This window comes from Gossypium arboreum, chromosome 4 (genome assembly GCF_025698485.1).
Source record: "Gossypium arboreum isolate Shixiya-1 chromosome 4, ASM2569848v2, whole genome shotgun sequence".
NCBI classification, from domain to species: Eukaryota; Viridiplantae; Streptophyta; class Magnoliopsida; order Malvales; family Malvaceae; genus Gossypium; species Gossypium arboreum.
Genome location: NC_069073.1, coordinates 92,166,333 through 92,190,871, shown reverse-complemented (window position 1 = coordinate 92,190,871; position 24,539 = coordinate 92,166,333). Strand labels below are relative to the sequence as shown.

Sequence of the window (24,539 nt, the reverse complement as noted above, 5' to 3'; positions counted from 1 at the left end):
TATGAATGTTTGTGATGATGAATGATTTTTCTTTTGCCCAAAATATATATTTATTATTTTTATAAAATTTATGCAATTTTGACAATTATAATTATGAATTGACTATTTTATATTAACTTGTATATTTTTTTATTAATGATTTTATTTTAATAAAGATTTTAAAACATGTAAACTTTTACTAAATTTTCATAATTTAAAACTTTTGATTATACTCATATGCTAAATATTATATTCATAAACATTATAAAAGTTTGTATAATTTGTATTAGTAACTCAGATAAAATTATAAAGTGATAATTATTGGTAAAGTGGTTTAGAAATTCCTAAGTAAAAATCAGGAAAAATAATTGAGTCTTTATGGAAAAATACATCCAATTGAGTTTTTATTATGAAAAAAATTAATTAAACCTTTAACGAATTTCATTATTGATCAATTTAACTGAATGCTTAAGTGATGAGAAATTGACATATGGCATGCTACATTGATAAGTATGTTGATGAAAAAATAAAAAATTATTGAAACATTTTTGTTCCAAATTGTCCTTGTTATTTTGAATTTGGACAACTATTTGTCCAGATTTATTCTGGATGTGGTTCCAAATATTACAAAAAAATTATTAAAAGTAGTGAAAGTTATTAAAATGTAAAAATTATAAAATTATAAAATCCTTAAAAAAATAAAATTACTAAAAATACATGACTAAAATGACTCGGACAAGTGGATGTGCATGTTCATTTGAATTTAGACAATCATTTGTTTAGGTTCATTCTGAATGTGATTCTAATTATTATAAAAATTAATTAAAAGAACCTATTCAAAATTTTATAATTTTTATTTTTTTACCATTTGTAAAATTTGGCACCATATTTAGTATGAACCTAGATAAATGATTGCCCATGCAAGTGCCGTCTAGACGTAAATATTTTAATATGTATTCTTAATACATGTTGACGTGGTTTGTTCATATGATATGCCATATGTCCTTTATCATCACTTCTGTTAGTCACGTTAACGTCCATTAACAGTCAAATGAGAAGTAATGAAAATCATTAATGGAAGGACCTAATTGATTTTCTTTTTGTAATAATGGTTCAATTGGTTGATTTTTTCTTAAGATTATATTGATTTTTTTTTACGGAAATTTTAGAACATTTTCCCAATGACTCTATTACGTATTCATTTACTATTATTTTATCCATAAATTATTAAATGCCGATGTAAAAATAGTATTTAAAAGGTAAATCTAAAAATTTAGGATTTAATGAAATAATGTTAAGTTAATTTATTATATTTTAATTAAAGTAGTGAATTTTATTTTTATTGAGTCTTAGTTTGATTGGTATGTACATTATTGTCAATGTAGGAGGATGTAGGTTCGAGTGCGTTGAAATGCATTATCCTCCTATTTATAGGTCGGGAGGAGCTATAGATAGTTCTAGGTATATTTTAGAAAAAAGCAGATGATCGAAACCTATGATGTGATTGTTAAAAAAATTAAATTTTAAAAATTAATAAAAATATATTTAAATTTAATTAGTTTATCATAGATTAATAAAATGTGAATTCTATTTTAAATATTTATAAAATTTAGATCTAAATAAAATAATAAACTTACATATTCAAAGAGGATATCTTTGTTAACTTTAAAAATTTAAAGGATATTTATGTGAAGCACTTTTGATAGTTAATTTGGAGTTGAGACATAAAATTCTTTTTAAGAACTTAGACTTATATAGTAGTAGGATTGAAAATTATCTTCAAAAACCAATTTTAAAATGAGGCTACTGCAAAGGGACCAAAGCAAACAATATCCAAATCAGGTTGCGTTTTTTTTCTCGACGGGTAAGCATATTACATTGTCCACGAATAATTAAAAAAATTTGATTATCAATCATAATATAAAATTTTAAAAATATATTACAAATTGCATCATAAGGAAAAGACAAAGGGTAAATTCTGCAGTGGTAATCCAATTTTCATAGATGTTCATTTTAGGCACTAAAAATAGAAAATTTGTAATATGGGCACAGTCGTTACATATTTTTTATCATTTTAGTCATTGTCATTATATGCATTTATCATTTTAATCATCCATCGTTTATTTGTCATTATATAAACTCATTTTCGTCACCCAACTTTAGTAAATTTTTATTTTAATCACTCACTTTTTTTTTTATTATAAAAAATTAAATTTTTACAAGCAATTGAATTTTTTAGTTACTAAGATGAAAGTCACAATTTTCACTTGTAACTCATTTTCATGTAAAAGATTCAGGCCTTTCCCTGTTAAAACCCAAGTAATTCCCCCTAAAAACCCATGTTTTTCTCTTGAAAAACTAAAATTAGAAAAGAAAAAAATGAAGGAAATTAAAAGACAAAATGATTTTTCCTATAAAACCCAAATAATTTCCTATAAACCCCACTTATAGAAATAAAACTAAAATTAAGTGAAAAATAAAAAGGAAATGAAAAAGATAAATTGATTTTTTCTTGTAAAAACTCAAATTTTTCCTATAAAACTCATGTAATTTCTTATGAAACCTCAAGTTTTTGCTTCTCTTTTATTAAAAAATTGAAATTAATACTAAAATGAAAATATATAAAATCATTTTTCTAAACTATATTTTCCCTATAGAAACTAGGTTTTTCCTTTGTTAAAAAACTAAAATTAATTCTTAAAAATAAAGGATATTAAAAAGATAAAATAAGTGAACAAAATAAAAATTTGCTAAAGTTGGGTGATTAAAATGAGTGTATGTAATGTCAAATTAACGGTGGGAGACTAAAATAATAAAAGAATGTAACGACAGTGACTAAAATGATAAAAGTATGTAACGTAAGTGCCCATATTGCAATTTTTTTTATTTTCGGTGTCCAAATTGAAAAGTTATGATAGTTGGGTGATCAATTGTATAGTTTACCAGAAGATAAAATAAAAAATAAAAAAGGCTTAAACTACAGTATTAGTCGCTAAACTATGTATAAGTTTTCGTTTTGATCACTTAATTAAAAAAAGTTACAATTTAGTCACTGAACTGTTTGAAAGTTCCGTCAGTGAGCTCCAAGCGACGATTCGATGATCGGTATAGTGGGTTAGTACCCATCTGTAGCAACGTAAAAATTTTTGGTTTGGGGTCGCTAATTGTGGCGATCTATTGAAAACTTGGAAACTGAAATTTTATTTTAGAATAAAAAAAGGAGTCGCCACCGATCCCTTTTTTATAGGTGTGATCGGACACCTATTAGATCTATTTTTTAAACAAAAGAAGGCTGAGTTTAGGTCTACTTGAAAATCCAGAGAAAAATTAGGGTTCGGGAGTCGGTTACGCGCGAGGAAGGTATTAGCACCCACGCGACGCCCAAAATTGGTATCGTATAAACATGTGTTGTCTTGATTTTCCAAAATACGAATTCAATGCAACATTTAGTCGTGATCCGATTGCAAAGACGAGAAGTTTTAGTTTTAGTTTTTTTAGTTTTTGAGAAGGGTGTACCATTCTAACACGAGCTGATAAATTTCATCCAACATAGCGATGAAACTTACGACTTAATGTTAAATCGATATATTGCCTTGATTATTGAAATTGATTAAAACATGGGAAAGATATTTATAAAGTGAGAATTTTAAGTAAATCAACGATGCAAATAATGACATTATTAATGAAAAATATTAACATGAACACTAGAGCATTAGAAAAACAATAACAATGATATTTACAAAAGAAATAATAATAAAAAACAAGTCATGAACAAATATAAAATACACTTAGTAATAATAATATAAGATAATATGCAAAAATATAATACATGACATATATACATGACACATGAAAGTATAATGCCTAAAAGATATATGTGTAATAATACTAAATATATATATACTAGATACACATAGTATAAATGAACATGTGCAATATATATTAGGAACAATATAGACAAGGAAAATACATTTATATACTACTAATAATAAAAGATGTATGTACACCAAATAATAATATATAAGTGGCAATAATAAAAATAATGAGTATAAAAATGAATAATATGACATACGAAAATAACACAAATAAAAGAGTGTATATATATATATATATATGTATAATAAAACATGGGTACTAATTATGTAATAAAATATAATAATATATATATAGTATGGTATTAAAACATAGATATAAAAACATAATACTAAAATATACATATAATATATAAAGGTATATATATAGTAAAGTATTAAAAATTTTGTGCAAGATATATATATAATATGATGTTAAGAGTATACATATAAAATATAATGTTAAAAGTATGTATGCATAGTGTAAAATGTATATATAATATGACATTAAAATATTTACATAACATATACATATATTGGAGATAATGATGTCAAAGAAAACTATTATAATATTACATGTATATATATCTATATGTATATTTAAGGACATATAATGAGACACATATTAAAGTTAATGATAATCAACAATGATGACATAAAAACATATACATATATAACAAGGCATTCACTATGTCAACAATTATAATGGTGGTAACGATATTAAAATACAATATAATATAACAAAAATACATCATATATATAAATCTATGTACATAAATAAAAGTATACACTATTATAATAATATAAAAATATTATTAAAATACCAAAAACAAATATAATAAAGATATTGAAATAAAAATAAACCTATACGTGTAAATATATACATATATACTAGAACAAATATATATAATAATAATAATAAATATAACAACAATATTGAAAAATATATATATATATATATATAACATAATATTTAAAAGACATATAATAAATACATTTAATATAACAAATATAAATATTATAACAAATAAAATACAAAAAATGAAAACAAGTAAATTAAAAATAAAGCAGTAAATTAACCAAAGGACTAAATTGAACTCAAAACAACATTTTGGGGCGAAATTAGAAATAAAATAGCAGGGAAGGACCAAAATGCCATGCGCGCATAACTTAGAGGGTTAAAACAGCAAATATTCCCTTTCACCAAAACGCTGTGCAGCACGGAGGGACTAGATCGCAAATCAAATTAAATTTTAGGGCCGATTTATAAATAAATATAAACCTGATTTAAAACAACAAAAATGCGGAAGGACCGATTGCACAAATATCCCATTGAGTTAAAAACACGCGGATCCTAAAGCGGGTTCGGGTCGAATCGGGTCGGGCCAAGTAAAACGATGTCGTATTTTAGTCTAAGTTTGGGCACCAAAACGGTGCCGTTTTGGTAGGCTATAAATAGCCTAAAAATCTGAAAAAAAAAACATTTGGAGAGGGAAAAGAAAAAAAAATGAGGGAGAGGGGAGCACGGGGCGATTTCCGATGGGGAAGCCGGCCACCGGACGATCATTGGAGGCTCGCCGGCGCCGGCGCCGGCCACCGTGGAAGTTCGAAAAGGTTCATTTTTTTTGTTATTTTTATTTTATTATCTTATTATATTTTAATATGTATGGTAGATTAAAACAAGTTAAAAAAACGAAATAGAAATAGGAAAAAAAATAATCACCTTTCGATTTTAGTTTCTGATTCTTTGATCTGAGATGTTCTTTTTGCTTGGCTGCTATTTTTTTTGTGTCTAAGTACTGAGGGAAATGCTATTGTTGCTTCATATTTGAAATGGTTTGTTCTTATTTCTTTTTGTTTTCAAAACTGACGAAAAAAGGAACCCCCTTTTTACATTGTATGTTTTGATTATATACTGCTCTCTTCTTGCTTGCTGTCTATTCTCTTTTAATGCTTGCAGGGGATAGTGCAATATGGAGGACGATGGAGCGGTTGTTGAGGCAACGTCAGAGGGCATGGGGTCGTCAGAGGGTTGGTGGGGGTGGTTGCGACGCTAGGCAGGTTTAGGGTTTTAGAAACTGAAACCCTAATGTCTAAAATTGGGCTTCTAGGCTTGGGGTTGAGTGTTTAGGTTATAGGTAGATTTGGGTTTAGGTGGGTTGGGGCTGAATATTGCAAACGGGCTTGTGGGTAACATTGGGCTCCGGGTAGCTGATTGGGTAGGGTTTGGATAATGGGCTTAATGATTTGGGTAATGTATTGGGAATGGGTTTGATTTGAGTAAGGTTTGGGGGGTTATTGGGTCTGATGTAAATGGGTTAAGGTTGGGTTAATGTTTTGTTGTATTGGGTCCAAAATTGGCCTGTACAGCTGCCCCTCTTTGCTCATTTTCGTGCAACGGGAATTGAGCAAAGACATAATGAAAGGCCAATTTTGCCCAGTCTTGCTGAGTCTTGACTTCATTGGTGCTCTTCTTGTTCAAATAGTCTTCTTCCAGTCCATCGTATCTTGTAGCTTTGGTCCATTGCATCTTCTGATATATGCCTTGTAGCTTCAATCTACTTCAATGTAACTTCAAAGATATGAGATTTGTAGCTTTGGTCTGCTTCCATACAGCTTCAGAAAGATGAGGTCTACAGCTTCAATCTACTCTTCTATTGCTTCAGTGAGATAGGGTTTGTGATCTTCTCTTCTGTAACTCTAAAAAGGTAAGCTTTGATATCTTCGATCAGCTCCACTGCAACTTCAGGGGGACGAGACTTGCAACTTTGACCTACTTTACTACAACTTCAAGGAGGACAAATGGTGTCTTTCATCAGCTTCAATCTTTATTCTTGCTCGGCATGTGATCTTGAGCTCAACTCATTTCTCACAATATGAATTGACTCTTTAAAAATAGATATTAAAAGGCTCAACTCACCTCTCACAATATGAGTTCACTTTTTGAAAAACAGAAATTAAAAGGCTCAACTCACCTCTTGCAATATGAGTTGACTTTTTGAAAAACAAAAATTAAAAGACTCAACTCACCTCTCGCAATTTGAGTTGAATTTTTGAAAAACAGAAATTAAAAGGTTCAACTCACTTCTCGCAATATGAGTTGATTTTTGAAAAACATAAATTGAAAACAGAAATTGAAATTACCTCAACGTGCCCCGAGGCTCAACTCACCTCTCGCAATATGAGTTGATTTTGGAAAAATAGAAATTAAAGACAAAAATTGAAAATACCTCAGCGTGCCATGAGGCTCAACTCACCTCTCGCAATATGAGTTGATTTTTGAAAACATGAATTAAAACAGAAATTGGAAGAACAGAAATTGAAAATACCTCAGCGTGTCCTAAGGCTCAACTCACCTCTCGCAATATGAGTTGATTTTTGAAAAGCAGAAATAGAAATTGAAATTATCTCAGCGTGTCATGAGGCTCAACTCACCTCTCGCAATATGAGTTGATTTTTGAAAACATGAATTAAAACAGAAATTGAAAATACCTCAGCGTGTCTTGAGGCTCAACTCACCTCTCGCAATATGAGTTGATTTTTGAAAAGTAGAAACAGAAATTGAAATTACCTCAGCGTGTCCTGAGGCTCAACTCACCTCTCGCAATATGAGTTGATTCTTTTGAAACATAAATTGAAAGAACAGAAATTGGAAATACCTCAGTATGTGAACCGAGGTTCAACTCATCTCTCGCAATGTGAGTTGATTTTTTTGAAAAACAGAAATTAAAATTACCTCAGCGTGCCCCGAGGCTCAACTCACCTCTCGCAATATGAGTTGATTTTTGAAAAGTATAAATTAAAAACAGAAATTAAAAGGCTCAACTCACTTCTCGCAATATGAGTTGATTTTGAAAACATGAATTAAAACATCAAAATACCAAAACCTGTCATTGGTAGAATTCAGGTGTCTTTTCCTTTGATTCAGTACAGCTATCATCACACCCTCTTGCTCTACTGGAATACCTGTATATGTCATGCATGTTGTCATCATGATATGCACATGTTTATCTTAAATGCCTTAATGCCTACATGATTATGCTATGCGCCTTAGGCATGTTTATCGTATGCCCCTTTTCTGTCACGATTTTTGATGATCTGCGTTCATTGCTTTGACTCTTGACTTTCTCTTCAAGTTTTGTACCCGTCTTCAAGCTTTGCGAGTAATCGACGTTTCTCAGATATCACTCTTTTGTCCCTGGTTGAACTTTGTCCTTGCTTTGAGGCTCTTGTATTTGTCAAATTTTCATTCAGGTAATGCTTAACATTTCTTTTGTTTAGAGTATGTCATTTCACTATTTATCATATAAATAAACACATAATGAGATACATGAAAATGGTTAGGTAGGGGCAAAAAGGCTACCTCACATTTATTTATTTCAAATGTAGCAAACAAAGAAAGTTAATCAATGATAGTAAAAAGTGTCATAAAGAGAAAAGGGATCGCATTCAACGGATACAAATGCTCTAGATATTCAACACATGAACTCTTCCACGTTCTTTCATCTAGAATCTTTTCGAGCATGGCTTCTTGCGTAGAAGATTTCGAGCTTTCCAAAAATGCTTCCAATACTGTAGTCTCACTGTTTGAACCAATGTTCAAAATGCCTTGCTCTTTAAGCCCAGTGTTTGTTTCATTAGGACGCCCTTTTTGGGTTTTCATCCTAATCTTTTGTGTTAATCAAGACGCTCTTTTCGGATTTTCACCTTGATCTTTTTTTTTAAGATGCCCTTTTGGGTTTTCATCTTGATTTTCTTTTTTCAAGCATAATATTTCTTCACAGCATCTGAATTTATTGGATTCGGTAACTCCTTCCCATCCATCTCAGTGAGAATCAAAGCTCCACCAGAGAATGCCTTCTTTACGACGTATGGACCTTCCCAATTTGGTGCCCATTTTCCTCGCAAGTCTTTTTGTATTGGGAGAATCTTTCTCAGCACGAGTTCTCTTTCGTGGAATTCTCTTGGTCGTACTTTCTTGTCATGGGTTACGATTATTCTCTTCTGGTACATTTGTCCATGACAGATTGCCTTCAGACGTTTTTCTTCAATAAGGTTTAACTGGTCATATTGAGCTCGAACCCATTCTGCTTCTTCTAGTTTTGATTCCATTAAGACTCGTAGAGAGGGGATCTCAACTTCGATAGGTAGCACAGCTTCCATTCCATAGACCAGAGAGAAAGGAGTTGCTCCCGTAGATGTCTGTACAGATGTGCGATATGCAAACAGAGCAAAGGGTAGCTTCTCGTGCCAGTCTTTATATGTCTTGATCATTTTTCCAATAATCCTCTTAATATTCTTGTTGGCCGCTTCAATGGCTCCATTCATTTTCGGGTGATAAGGTGATGAGTTATGATGCTTTATTTGAAATTGTTCACATACTTCTTTCATCATCTTGTTGTTCAGGTTCATGGCGTTATCTGAAATGATTCTTTCAGGCAAACCATATCAACAAATGATTTCATTTTTTAAAAACCTACAAACTACAGTCTTTGTCACATTGGCAAACGAAGCGGCTTCTATCCATTTTATGAAGTAATCAATAACCACAAAAATAAACCGGTGTCCGTTAGAAGCTTTTGAAGAGATAGGCCCTATAACATCCATGCCCCACATAGAAAACGGCCACGGAGAAGTCATGACATGAAGGGGCGAAGGGGCTACATGAATCTTATCACCATAAATTTGACATTTGTGGCATTTTCGTGCAAAACTAATGCAGTCACTTTCCATCGTTAGCCAATAATAACCGAGTCTTATAATTTTCCTGGCCATAGTGAAACCATTGGCATGTGTCCCACAGATTCCCTCATGGACATCTTTAAGTATTTTCCTGGCTTCAACAGCATCCACGCATCTCAAGAGCACTTGATCTTTTCCTCTTTTGTATAGGATGTCCCCATCAAGAATAAATCCCGTTGCCATTCTTCTGATTGTTCTTCTGTCGTTCACATTTGCTTGCTCAGGATACCTTTGATTCTTGATGTATTCTAAGATATCATGGAACCATGGCTGCCCATCTGGCTCTTTCTCAATACTGAAACAATGTGCAGGAACTTCATATATGCTCATTTGAAGAGGCATTATTTTTGTTTCTCTGTTTGCTTTAAACATTGAAGCCAAAGTGGCCAGGGCATCAGCTAACTGGTTTTCTTCTCGTAGGAAGTAATTAAAAATTATTTCTTTGAATTCTTTAATCAACCCTGCCACGAGATCACCGTATTTGACTAATTTTGAATCCCTCACTTCCCAATCTCCACGGATCTGATAAATCACCAATGCTGAGTCTCCGTATACCTCTAAAGTTTGGATGTTTCGTTCAATTGCTGCACGAAGTCCCATGATACAGGCTTCATATTCCGCTATGTTATTGGTACAGGAGAAATTTAGCCTGGCAGTGAACGGATAATGGTTCCCTTCTGGTGATACTAAGACTACTCCAATCCCATGCCCCAATGCATTCGATGCACCATCAAAGCTCATCTTCCATGACTTTTCTTTTGATGACTCACATTCTTTTTCTGTAATGCACATTAAGTCTTCATCTGGGAAATCAAATTTCAATGGCTCGTATTCCTCCGTTGTTCGAGTTACTAAGAAGTCAGCTATTGCACTCCCTTTTATCGACTTTTGGCTCACATAGACGATGTCATATTCTGATAGTAAGATCTGCCATCGTGCCATTCTTCCTGAGAGTGCGGGTGATTCCATCATGTACTTTATTGGGTCCAACTTTGAAATTAGCCATGTCGTATGATACAGCATATATTGCCTGAGTCTCCGAGCTACCCAAACCAGAGCGTAGCAGTATTTTTCTATGGACGAATACTTTGCCTCATATTCAGTAAACTTTTTTGCTGAGGTAGTAGATCGCCTTTTCTTTCTTTCCTGACTCGTCATGTTGCCCCAGTACGCAACCCATTGAATTCTCAAACACAGTCAAATATAATATCAATGGTCTTCCCGGCATTGGCGGTACTAGCACTGGAGGATTAGACAAATACTGTTTTATCTTGTCAAAAGACACTTGGCACTCCTCGTTCCATTCTCCGGGATTATGTTTTCGAAGGAGTCGAAAGATTGGGTCGCATCGGTTGGTAAGTTGAGCGATAAATCGGGCGATGTAATTTAATCTCCCTAAAAATCCTTTGACTTCCTTTTGCGTGCGCGGGGGTGGTAACTCTTGAATGAATTTTATTTTATCTGGATCAACTTCAATGCCTCTCTCGCTGACAATGAAGCCAAGCAATTTTCCTGAGGTAGCCCCAAACGTACATTTGGCCGGATTGAGCTTTAGCTGGAACTTTCTCAGTCTGTCGAACAACTTCTTCAAGTTCGCTACATGCTCTTCTTCCCCTCGGGACTTAGCAATCATATTATCGACGTAGACCTCTATTTCTTTATGCATCATGTCATGGAATAATGTTACCATAGCCCTCTGATATGTTGCCCCAGCATTCTTTAACCCAAATGGCATCACCTTATAGCAGAATGTTCCCCACATTGTTACGAAGGTAGTTTTCTCCTTATCCTCAGGGGCCATCTTGATTTGTTTATACCCCGAGAATCCATCCATGAAAGAAAACAATGAATGCTTTGCTGTGTTATCCATCAACGTATCAATGTGTGGCAAGGGAAAATTATCTTTAGGACTTGCTCGGTTCAGGTCACTATAATCTATGCACATTCGTACTTTGCCGTCTTTCTTTGGTACCGAGACTATGTTAGCCACCCACTCTGGATATTTGGAGGCTTGTAGGAAGCCCACATCAAATTGTTTCTTGACTTCTTCTTTTATTTTCAACAACATCTCAGGTCTCATCCGTCTTAGCTTTTGTTGAATGAGTTTGCATTCTGGCTTTAATGGGAGCTTATGGACTACTACATCTTCATCCAATCCTGGCATGTCTTGATATGACCATGCGAATACATCTTTGTACTCGAGGAGTAAAGCAATCAAATTATTCCTGGTGCTCCCTGAAATGGAGGTCCCAATCTTCACCTCTTGCTTCTTTTCTTCAATTCCCAAATTTATTGTTTCAACAGATTCTTGATGAGGCAAAATTTGTTTATCCTCTTGTTCTACCATTCTTAGCAGGTCAGAAGACGAGACATAGTCTTCAGCATTTTCTTCAACTTCAAATTCTCCTAAACAAATAGCCTTCTCAAAATCGATTTCAGGACTCGTAACGGGTTTGTTCATGCTGTTGATATCTGAGCACCTGAAAGTTGAATGAAAAAGGAAACTATAGAGGGGCATCCCACTATTGGAACCAACAAACGAAATGTTATGGCATGATATGAGGCAAATGTACAGATAGGCTATGAAATGAGAAGATGATCATGAAATTAGTGATAATGCGAAAGATAATGCATCTTCATTGATATTCATTTAAATGATAAAGAGCAAATGCAAGCTCTTACAAAAGAATTCTATTATATCTAAGGACACAATAGAGGGTTAATGTTTGAGCATTACTCTGAAGACTTATAAACTACAAGAAGGTCCTCGGTGGTCCAATTGTTCAACATGAAACTAGGAGGACAAGGGCGTATCATTGAAACATTTTTAATAGCCTCACTTCCTTTGTCAATGACATTTATACTGACATTCTGAAGACTCCTTTTAATTAATAACAGCGTGATTTGTATATTATCCTGTCCGGGGTATATCATCCCTGCAAATATAAATGTTTTTGACAAAGGAGGGTACGTTATGGGCTCCCATTCTACTTCTCGGCCCAAAGTTCTCGCAATCCTTCTCTCCTGATCCTTCTTCCATTGTTTTCTTCTTTGACGTATGTCTGGCTGGAACCCCAAACCGTATCGGGCCTTGTGGTGTACTGGCTTTAGAGCCCTGACTATTCCTTGCAGATATCTCCCTAAACCTTTTCTCGCTCGAGCTCCCCTTCCTACAGTCAGTTTGACACCCATCTTGGTATTTCTTGACAGTTTTGGCTCGGGAATTCTGTTTCCCTCAGCGACGAATGTGGCATTGAAAAATTCAAGGGATCGAAAGGAATATTCTAAAGCATCTTTACTCACTTCAATGTATGGTGCGTCGGTAGAAATAGATGCTACAATATCTTCTTCTCCCTCGACGGTGACCAAACAACCATCCATGATGAATTTCACCTTTTGATGGAGGGATGATGGGACTACTCCAGCAGAATGGATCCAAGGTCTTCCCAAGAGACAATTGTATGATAGTGTAATGTCCATGACTTGAAACTCAACATCATATATATAGGGACCCACTTCTAGAGAGATCTTGATTTTTCCATGACTTCTCATCTTGCTCCATCGAATGCCCTTACTGTAGAATGGTAGGGCCTTAGATAGGACAAATCCATCGGAATCTTAGAAAGTGTGGCTAAAGGCATGACATTGAGTGCCGATCCATTATTGATGAGCACGTTCGGTATTATATAGCCCTTACAACGGGTTGTGATATGCAATGCTTTCACTGAGCCTCTACCATTGGGCGATATTTAATCATCACTAAAAGAAATGAAATTATCCGCATTCAAGTTGTTCACCCACCTATCCAGTTTTTCAACGGATATATTGTTTGCCATGTAAGCTTGATTCAACACCTTTAACAAGGCGTTCCGATGAGGTTCTGAATTTAACAGCAGAGATAATACCGAAATTCGTGCTTACTGCTTACTCAATTGTTCCACCACGTTGTACTCACTGTGCTTAATAAATTTTAAGAATTCTTGTACTTCCTCCTCGTCCACAGGCTTTTTAGCTTCTTGCTCAGGCACAGTTTCATGCTCATCTTCGGTCACACGCATTGGTGCTTTTTTTTTCTGTTTCAAGTCACTGTTCTTCTTCACTGGTTCGACCTCTTTCGAATAACATCTTCCACTATGAGTGAAATGATCTACTTCCCCAACGCTTCCAATCATGGCTCTGGTTTTTTCATCTTCAGGTATGACAATATTGACGTCATATTTCCATGGTACTGCTTTATCGTCCTTGTAGGGGAAAGGAAATGGTACCTCGATTATCACTTTTGGTTTTACCGGCTCCTTCTTCGCGTCATAATAAATTATTAACAGTCGGTCGGCGCTATACAGGAAACCAGACCATTGATGGTCAGAGGCGCATATTTCTCCTCTATCGGCTTCTCTCCTTCATAAAAGATCTCAATCTCTTTATTATCCATCATGTTTTGCAGTAATCTCCTGAACTCCTCGCAAGACTGAATGTTGTGTCCTTTAAAACCATGGAATTCGTAAAAAAATGACCTTTTTCATTTCTTCCTTCAAATATTCTATTAAGATGACAGAGCAACCCCTTTTTAGCTAGTACCTCCCAAATTTTCTGTAGAGGTGTTCTTATTTCAGAAACCCATCTTCTACTTTGTTGTTTGTCCTCCTCTCCCACTGCGCTCACATTCCCTTCGGTGTGGTTTGGGAATGGGTTCCCGGATGTACCACCGGTGCCATCAAATCACAGAATACCCACATCGATAAGTCTTTAGACTCTCCTTTTGAAGGCCAGGCAGTTTTCCGTAGAGTGCCCCTGGTTCCCAGCATGGTATGCACAACTAGCATTTGGATCGTACCATTTCGGGTATGAGGTTTTAGGGGGCCATGTAATGGGGAGATATTAACTGCTTCTCCAAGAGTTTTGGGTACAGTTCCCCATACGACACAGGAATAGGGGTGAATTGCTGTTTCTCAGGATTGGGCCTTATTGGTCTTGGTTCATTTCTGGTTTGGCTTTGAGCGGGTAGAGTGTTTTGTGGGAATGTAGTGACGGGCCTTTGGTTGTTCATGGTGTATACAGGGTAGGGAGGAGGTGGTGCTTGGTAGTAAGGGGTCTGAGGAGGATAATAGAAATTCGGAGGAGGATAATTTTGAGGTCGGGGTTGGTTTGGATATGTATTAGGGGTATAACGGCTTCCCATTCCCACCATATGGGCTTCTGATTCTTTCTTCTTCATGGGCGCTACCCTTCTTGAACTTTCTTGACCTTCCATTCTACCGCTTTTGACGGCATTCTCTATAAGCTCACCGGATATTACAATATCCACAAAGTGTTGATGAAGAGAACGGTTATCTCTTTTTTTGTTAGTGGGGGTTCCACTTGGGCCGAGATGTCCCTCCATCTTTGCGCATATTGTCTAAAGGTTTCTGCTGGTTTCTTTTCCATCATTTGTAGGGTCATTCGATCAGGCACCATATCCGATACATGCTTGTATTACTCACAGAATGCTGATGCCAAGTCTTTCCAGGATCGAATCTTTTCCCTACTAAGTTGGTTGTACCACCGAAGAGCCGATCCTACTAGACTATCCTGAAAACAATGTATGAGTAGCTTGTCTTCATTCACGTAACTAGTCATTTTCTGGCAAAACATGACAAGATGTTCCTTTGGGCATCTCGTGCCATCGTATTTTTTCGAAATCAGGCACCTTGAACTTTGGAGGCAGAACCAGATCGAGCACCAAACTGAGCTCTTTGGCACTTAGTGCAGAGAAGGCTTCAGTACCCTCTATTACTTTGAGTCTTTCCTCTAAGCTCCTATACTTCTCTTGAGCCTCGTGGTCAACGGTTTTCAACTTGGCTATTTCTGCTGAATCGTCCAAATCTGGAACGAGTGGATCAGCAGGACTAGCCCTCGGGTTTGATACGAATACTCTTTGCCCTATGTGAGCAGGTGGCATCGCCCGTTGCTCCAGGTCTGTGGGTTCCCCTTTGGTGTACCCTCTTTGTGTTGTGTGGGCATGCGGTGGAGTGAATCCTGGGGGACAGAGTGGATCTTGACTGTGATTCACTCTTGATCGAGGTTCCTCGACGTCAAGGCTCTGCATGGGTCCCTTTCTTTTAACTAAAGCTGACATCATCTCCATCATCTTGGCCATTTGGTCCCTTTGTTCGAGTGATTCTTCTCGAGATCTCACCACTAAGTCTCTTGTCTCTTGCTGTGACTTAGCTAGTTGTTCTTTTAATTCCTGTTGAACTTTTTCCATTATTTCGATTCTTTCATTGAACTCAGCCTCCATTGCCCTAGCTTGTCGACGCGTTCTATACGAATAGCGTGATTCTAGATTTGAAGTGTTGTGACTGCGAATTATATGATTCTAACTTTAGCGAATGATTATGGGATAGATATATGCAATGAATGAGTGCATAAATGAATGTCAATCATGAGAGATATGCAAGAAATGGATGTTGATTTCAAGATAGCCCCTATTTAGGCATTTCATTCATCAAAAGAGTTCATTACAAAACATTTTTCCATTTTCGATTCAACCATTACACAAACTTCCTAGCTATATCGCCGTATTTCTTTACTAGTGCTAAGAACTCTGATATGTTTGATTTTCGACTTGGAGGGAATTGACAAATGAGAATTTCAGCTTCTTCCGATAATTGTACCATGTGCATGGTTACCCCATGAACTTCATTGATCAAATAGCTAAGTTGCATTTCTTTTTCTTGGAGGCCCTCTTCGTAAGCGCGAACGTCTCTATCATACTAACTATCTTTTTCTTCCAAAGCCTTTAAGAGAGTATCTAGTTGTTGTTGACGATCTTGCAGCATATCTTCTAACTCTCGTATCCTTTCTTTTAGTTCTTGACGTTTAGATCGACTAGTCATTACCTCGGCAGACACAGCTTCATATTTGGTGTTCTTCTTCCTCAGTTCTATCATAGCTCGTGCAGTCTTTTCCTCCTCTTTCTTCGCTTTTCTTTTCCAAAATTTCATCCCGCTTTTAATGTTGCTTTTTCTTCTTTCCATTCTGCTGACGACTTGCCCAGCCTATTATTCTTTATTGTGCCTCTTAACTTTTTATTTTCCAGATGGAGATCCTGTAAGTCATTTCTCAGGACTTCAACTTCTTTTTGCACTTTCTCGGTTCTGGATCTTTCAATCTGAACGTCGATCTCCAATTGATAGTTTTCCTCTTGAAGAGCACTGAGGTCCCGAGACATCTTGGCCTTTTCTCGCTCAAATTCTTGTCTTGCCATTTCTAGCTCAGACGGCATTTCCCCCGAGAAAGGATTCTGGACGGTGTAGTTCCTTGATGAGATTTGCTAATTGTTCACTCATTGCTTTCTCCATATGTCGTAATCTTGGGTGAGGGTATCAGCATATAGAGCCAATTCCATCAAATGAATTTTCTGCCAAGACTTTGCAATGTCTCGGACCCTCTTCATATACCCTTCTCCCGCAAAAGCGAACTCGGACTGTGCTAATCCTCCAGTGGCAGGCATGAATTGTCGCGAAGAAAATTGCCTTTGGACTAATAACGGGGCATATCCAACTCCTCCCCATAATCCGATTAGTGGTACCCAATCTTGATTTCCAACCTTGTATAATAGAATCAAAGGGCGGATCCACGGTGCTCTCCACGTTATATCCTCGGTGCGAAGGTTCTGAAAAACTGAGACCCAATGCTGTTCAGTGACTTCCTTTGGCCATTTTTTCTTGAGATAAGCTTCCAACGGGGCAAATGTTTTTGAAAACATATGGAACGGTGTGCGCTCTACTTTTCAGAAGTGACTCAAAATCCAAACATTTAGTAACTGCGCGCATCCGATAAAGCGTCCCTTCCCCACCTTCCTACAATTGTTTAAGGATCTGAAGATCTCGGCTAAGATAGTTGGGACAGGGTTAATTCATTGCTTTAATATTTCGAAGAAATCTACCACCGCAACTTCTATGTGTCCAAGGACTTTCGGGAAGATGATCAAACCATAAATAGCCAAAATAAATAGATTCACTCTCTTCAACATGTCGGGATGGTTCAGAACTAATTCTCGTAGGGAAGACCATGGAATGCAAATGGTTTCATTTTTCTTCTTTATCTGTTTTTCGGCCCATGATCAGTCATGTCTGTCAATTTCACTAACTTTTTCTTGAAGGTCATCAGCTTAGGCTCTTTCACGTATACTTTATATAATTGTGCATTTTTAACACGAAGCAAAGCAACGTACTCCTCAATAGTCGGAGTCATATCTTCTAGATTGAAGGTAAAACATTGGTAAGCTGGATCCCAAAATCTGACCATGGCTTGAATCAATCGTTCGTCTACGTTGACAGCAATCAAATTGGCTATGTCTCCATATCTCTTGGTGAGGATACACCTAGTGTCCAAGTCCCGCTGATTCCAAACCCAGACCAAATCTTCAAGGTTATTCCGGCGAACATTCACAGTTACGTACTCGGGCAGATTAGCAATACATCCCTCCACTAGACTATCCCCTTTTTCTTTCTGAGTTTTTAGAGACCAGTCCCAAACCACGACATTCTTCTCGGTTGTTTGTATAATTGACTCTTCCATTAGAAACCCTTTTTTTGGAAACCAATCTCTAGTCAACACCTTCCTAATCGAAATGCCTATGATGCATGGTGAATAATAAAAATAAAAACAAATAGACTTGGTTAGTAACCACAACAAATATAATTTGAGAAACAAATTAAGCTACCCGATTCAATTTTCTTGCATAAATAGAGAAAATGAAAGGCAAAAGGCACTTTCCCCGTGTACTTATTTGGGTGACTATTAATGGACAGAGGTTCGGCATAGCTCTAATTGGGTGGCTCGTACGGTTTACTATATGCGGTTTCAGTTCTAGATAGGTACTCGAATTGTCCGTACTGTCATGTACTAAGATTAGTACGAAGCCTCGGTCGTAGCCCATCACAGGCTCACGAGTTCAATTCGAGGGATTACATTTACTTATGCCTATGCGGAGGGACAAGTTAACTCACGAAAGCATAAGTCATATGTAACCCGAAAGTATTCACTAGCCTGTACGGAGGGACGAGTTAACTCACGAAGGCATAGCGTTTACTTTCACTTAAATGGACGGAGCCCGGGTAGAGAGCTCATGTTATGCAAAATGCGAGTGCACGGTCTGTAGGGAGAAACTCACAAACCTTTATGTTTTATTTGAAAACTAAACTAAAACCATACAACTTAAAGCTGAAAAGCAACAGGTTAGAAAAGTATATACAATGCAATACGAATGCATGATTTTTCAAAAACACAATTTTGGAATCACGACTAAATATTAATTTGAACAAGAAATTTTGAAAATTTTGACAACACGTGTTTTATTCGATTCGACTCTCAAAAACTAGTCCCCAACGGAGTCGCTAGCTGTAGCGACGTGAAAATTTTTAACTTTGGGGTCGCTAATTGTGGCGATCTAGTGAAAAAGTTTGAAAACTGAAGTTCGATTTTGAAATAAAAAGGAGTCGCCACCGATCCCTTTTTTATAGGTGTGATCGGACACCTATTAGATCTATTTTTTAAACAAAAGAAGGCTGAGTTTAGGTCTACGTTAAAATCCAGAGAAAAATTAGGGTTCGAGAATTGGTTCTGCGAGGAAGGTATTAGCACCTCATGACGCCCAAAATTGGTATCGTATAAACATGTGTTGTCTTGATTTTCAAAAATACGAATTCAATGCAACATTTAGTCGTGATCCAATTGCAAAGACGAGAAGTTTTAGTTTTAGTTTTTTTAGTTTTTGAGAAGGGTGTATCATTTTAACATGAGCTGATAAATTTCGTCCAACATAGCGATGAAATTTACGACTTAATGTTAAATCGAGACATTGCCTTGATTATTGAAATTGATTAAAACATGGGAAAGATATTTATAAAGTGAGAATTTTAAGTAAATCAACGATGCAAATAATGACATTATTAATGAAAAATATTAACATGAACACTAGAGCATTAGAAAAAAATAACAATGATATTTACAAAAGAAATAATAATAAAAAACAAGGCATGAACAAATATAAAATACACTTAGTAATAATAATATAAGATAATATGTACATAAGATAATATGCAAAATATAATACATGACATATATACATGACACATGAAAGTATAATGCCTAAAAGATATATGTGTAATAATACTAAATATATACATACTAGATACATAGTATAAATGAACATGTGCAATATATATTAGGAACAATATAGACAAGGAAAATACATTTATATACTAATTGTTTAAACCATTTTTTTTAAAATATTTAAAAATGATGGATCGACTTTTTGGGAAGCGAAAATGGAGTCGCCACCGATCTTTTTGTTTTGATGTAATCGGATCACCTAAGAATTTGGTTATTTTAATAAAACTTTTTTGATTTACTAAAACAACGATTTTGGCCACGGGCTTTTGAGAAAATGGGTTCGGGAGTCGGTTACGCATGAAGAAGGATTAGCACCCTCACTACGCCCAAAATTGGTACCAAATAGATTAAATATTGTCCTCATGTCTAAAGTTAAAAATATTTTTAAAATGTGATTCTTTTTAATAATATTCGGATAACCTGAGTTAGTTGTCAAAAATCTTCTTGTTTCGACGTCCAAAAATTTATAATTTGAAAATCCCAAAAGGATGCTCACTATTTAGTTCAACGGAAAACCGAAACCCACCACAGTAGGGCACGATCCCTCGAATCCCCTAACATTGACCATTACCTTGTCTTTAGAAAATACGTGTGAAGTTCTGAGAAGATATTCAGTTATTTTGGACAAATGAAAGAGCGCAACCCAGCCCGATAGGGCTCGATTCTCAAATCGCCAAATATTGAACATCATCTTCGTTTTTAAGTATTCGTTTTTTAAAACATGAGTGAGAAAGTAAAGGAATGTTCGATCATTTTGAGCAAACCAGCAACCACAACCCAACACAATAGGGCATGATTCTCGATTTGTCAAACGCCGGATATTGCCTTTGTTTTAAAAATTTTAAAAGATATGAATGGAATTTTGAAGGGAAGCCCGATTATTTTGAGCAAACGCAAAATTGCAACCCAACACGTTAGGGCACGATTTTGCGAATTGCTAAATATCGAACCTCGTCTTTATTTTGAAGAATTTTGAATGAATACTTGTAAAACTATCTTAAAACATATTAATTTGATTTGAAACAAGATGAAATTAATTAAAAAAATGGGTTTCATAAGACCACATTTCGAGAGTCAAGTAAAAAACGATGAATGGGGTAAACGTGCACATAAGATACAATCGATTGGTGAACTAAAAATTAAGTATGGCTAATCTAAGACAAATATAGTCGAAATTCTAAACATGGATGGAGCATAATTGATATAACATAAAATAACTAAACAATATGCAATGATAATGTACACGGCATAATCTGATATGACTACCGCTAGATACACAAAACAAAATTCAAATCAAAGAGGTGATAAGGTATAAAGTTTTTTTCACAATAATGACAAATAAACGGATATATAAAATATAGGTTGACCAACTAGTATAAAACTAAGGATATATAACCCTTTTTGAAACCGATATTATAAAAATAAAGTTTAAATTAAAACGCGTCGTAAAATATTTTAAACACAATTTCGTTTAAAGATTTACAATGTGCATGATAACTTAAATAATATATAGAATGTAAAAGATAACTAAAACACATGATTAGATATAATGTACATTGTAAATTCATAGTACATATATATATAAATAAGTTTAAGTATAATTATATTTTTTTAAACATGAAATTGATAATGTATATAAAAAACCAATATATAAATTATACATGTAACGAAATAAATATAAAAAAAATCACATACAAAGAAAAAAACATGTTAAGTAAAATACATAAATTTAGTGATGCATATTCATAAAACTATATTTATAAAGGAAATTTAAAACAAATAACATAAAACATAAAAAATTTTATGTAACAAATCGATGTGAATTTGATGGAACATATAAATAATACATACATAAGGATAGTATGAGAGTATATACAATGAATTGATTATATGGCTTAAAATATGGTTCTAAAAAAGAAATATATTATACATATAAGTAACTTAAAGAGGATATATACATAAAAATATTTACATGAAGTTACATGAAACTAATAACATGTACCATAGTAAAAATAATTTAATATGTGTTATATACATGTGAAGACATTTTAGAAATAATCGTATGTTTACACAACATGAAATCAAAATATGAATTATAAAATTAACTTTAATTTTATTACATACTATGCATTTAATAAAAATGATTAAATACAAATTTAAAGAAAAAACTATATATTTAAAAATATCATGGTTTTGATAATGTATGTGAATTAAATATAAATACAAAAATATATATATACTTAATGATAACTTAAATATTATATCAAATGTGAAGTAATAACAATACATAGCAAGGTATAGTACATATAATAAATTTTCCATTTAAAAAACAGACATATAAAAATAATCTGTGAAATCATATTATCATATAGATTATATATATACCATTTTATAAGAAATACTAAATTAAGTACTTGGATAACATAATATGGGGACACCTTTTAAGATAATAATTTTATAAACACAAAATAGAACTCCAAAACAGTATCATATGTACACAAAGACGTGTAAATTAAACATAAGTTAAGAAATGTTTTAAATAATTTACGTATTAGCATATATATAAATATTTTGACAACACTTATTAATAAGATATTAAAACAATGTAATATAAACAGGATTTTAAAATATTCAAAATAATAGTTATTTTAAAAAAAAATTATAAGAATGATTAGTATATAAATATGTATAAAATATTTAAAGCAATAGGATACATAATATGAAAATAATAAAAAAATCTCAAAATAATTATACAAATATAAACAAACAAGATTATTAACATGGATTAAGGCATAAACATATTAAATATATTTTAAAATAACCGATTATACAAATACAAGACCAAATTAAGAGTGCAGTAAAATAGAGAGGATAATTTGCAACTAAAGTAATTGTAAAATGGATCAATACTCAACGCACATAAATGTATGGGGACTGCAATTGTAAATTTTCCACGCCCAAAACACAACGCTATATCACAGACTAAAATAGAAAAACGCAGAAACTATAGGGCCAAATTAACGAAAGACAAAGAAGAGAAATAGGGCGCAATCGGAGGACCACGCGAAAGGAGGGATCCAGCGCGCAATTTACCCATACAAGCAAAAAAGGCGCAGATCCAACTCCTTTATCGGGGTAGCACGCGGACCTCCATGGGTATAAACAGTGCTGTTTTGATTTTAGTGCTAAAATCCCCTTTCTTTTATTCATTTTCTTTCCAAAACATAGATGGAGAACAGCACCCTTGCTCTGTAAGGGCTCATTTCATCACACAGCCACTAACCTTCATCAGTTTGATGGCCAATGGTGCGGATGATGGCCGGATCTTACCAACGGAAGCCGCGATTCTGGAAATCCGGTAACCTCGCCCCCTTTCCTCTTTTTTTTTTAAAAAAAAATGCGAATCCTATGATATTTTTTCAAAAAGATGAGATAAATACCAAAGATTTAAACAAAATTTTAGTATTGCTCGATCCTCGCCCACATCTGTGAATATCTAACATGTTTGGGCCATCATCGGCATCGAGGGTTCCCCTTTGTGTATTTTCGCCTAATACGTAAACTAATCAAAGGAAAATAAAGAATAAATCTGGAAAACCACCTTTCAAAACTTTTGGGCTTGATTCTTTAGTATTTGGTGTCAATGAGCAGTATATTGCCTTCGTAAAAAAGGGACCCCCTTTACATTTGACTATCCTCAGCTTTATAGCCGAGAAAAGAAAAGAAAATCAAAAATACAAATTTTCTTGCTGTTGTGTTTGTGCTGTTCTCTCTGTTTGTCTCTATTGCTGTTGCTTTTTGTTTTGCAGATACCAGTCTGTTGGCATGCGCACGGGGTATGGGTCTAGGCTGGAGCAGCATGGGAGTACAGGGGCGGTACGGAGGCCGAGGATGCTGAGGGGCAAACACGTGCTGCTAGGGCTTCAGTCTTGGTTTAGTGTTCTGGGCCTATCGGGCCTTGTAAATTTGGGCCAAGTTTTAAAATTGGGTTTGGGTCTGATAGGGTTATTTAATGGACTGAAGTTTATTTATTTATTTATTTATTGTATATTTGGGTTTCTAGTGGGCCCGGGCAAATTTGGCCCACTACACTAATAATAATAAAAGATGTATGTACACCAAATAATAATATTTAAGTGGCAATAATGAAAATAATGAGTATAAAAATGAATAATATGACATACGAAAATAACACAAATAAAAGAGTATATTTATGTATAATAAAACATGGGTACTAATTATGTAATAAAATATAATAATATATATATAGTATGGTATTAAAACATAGATATAAAAACATAATACTAAAATATACATATAATATATAAAGGTATATATATAGTAAAGTATTAAAATTTTGTGCAAGATATATATATATATATATATATATATATATATATATGATGTTAAGAGTATACATATAAAATATAATGTTAAAAATATGTATGCATAGTGTAAAAGTGTATATATAATATGACATTAAAATATTTACATAACATATACATATATTGGAGATAATGATGTCAAAGAAAACTATTATAATATTGCATATATATATATATATATCTATATGTATATTTAAGGACATATAATGAGACACATATTAAAGTTAATGATAATCAACAATGATGACATAAAACATATACATATATAACAAGGCATTCACTATGTTAACAATTATAATGGTAACGATATTAAAATACAATATAATCTAACAAAAATACATCATATATATAAATCTATGTACATAAATAAAAGTATACATTATTATAATAATATAACAATATTATTAAAATACCAAAAACAAAT

General features: G+C 34.1%; 1 protein-coding gene across 1 annotated transcript; it reads left to right on the top strand.

Moving 5' to 3' along the window:
• The first annotated feature begins 22,863 nt into the window (after positions 1-22,863).
• Positions 22,864-23,859, top strand: LOC128291498 (uncharacterized). The gene is made up of 2 exons (XM_053026558.1): positions 22,864-23,088; positions 23,540-23,859. Exons 1-2 carry the CDS (start codon positions 22,883-22,885, stop codon positions 23,823-23,825), a joined length of 492 nt encoding a protein of 163 aa, XP_052882518.1. The 5' UTR covers positions 22,864-22,882; the 3' UTR covers positions 23,826-23,859.
• The last annotated feature ends 680 nt before the right edge of the window (positions 23,860-24,539 follow it).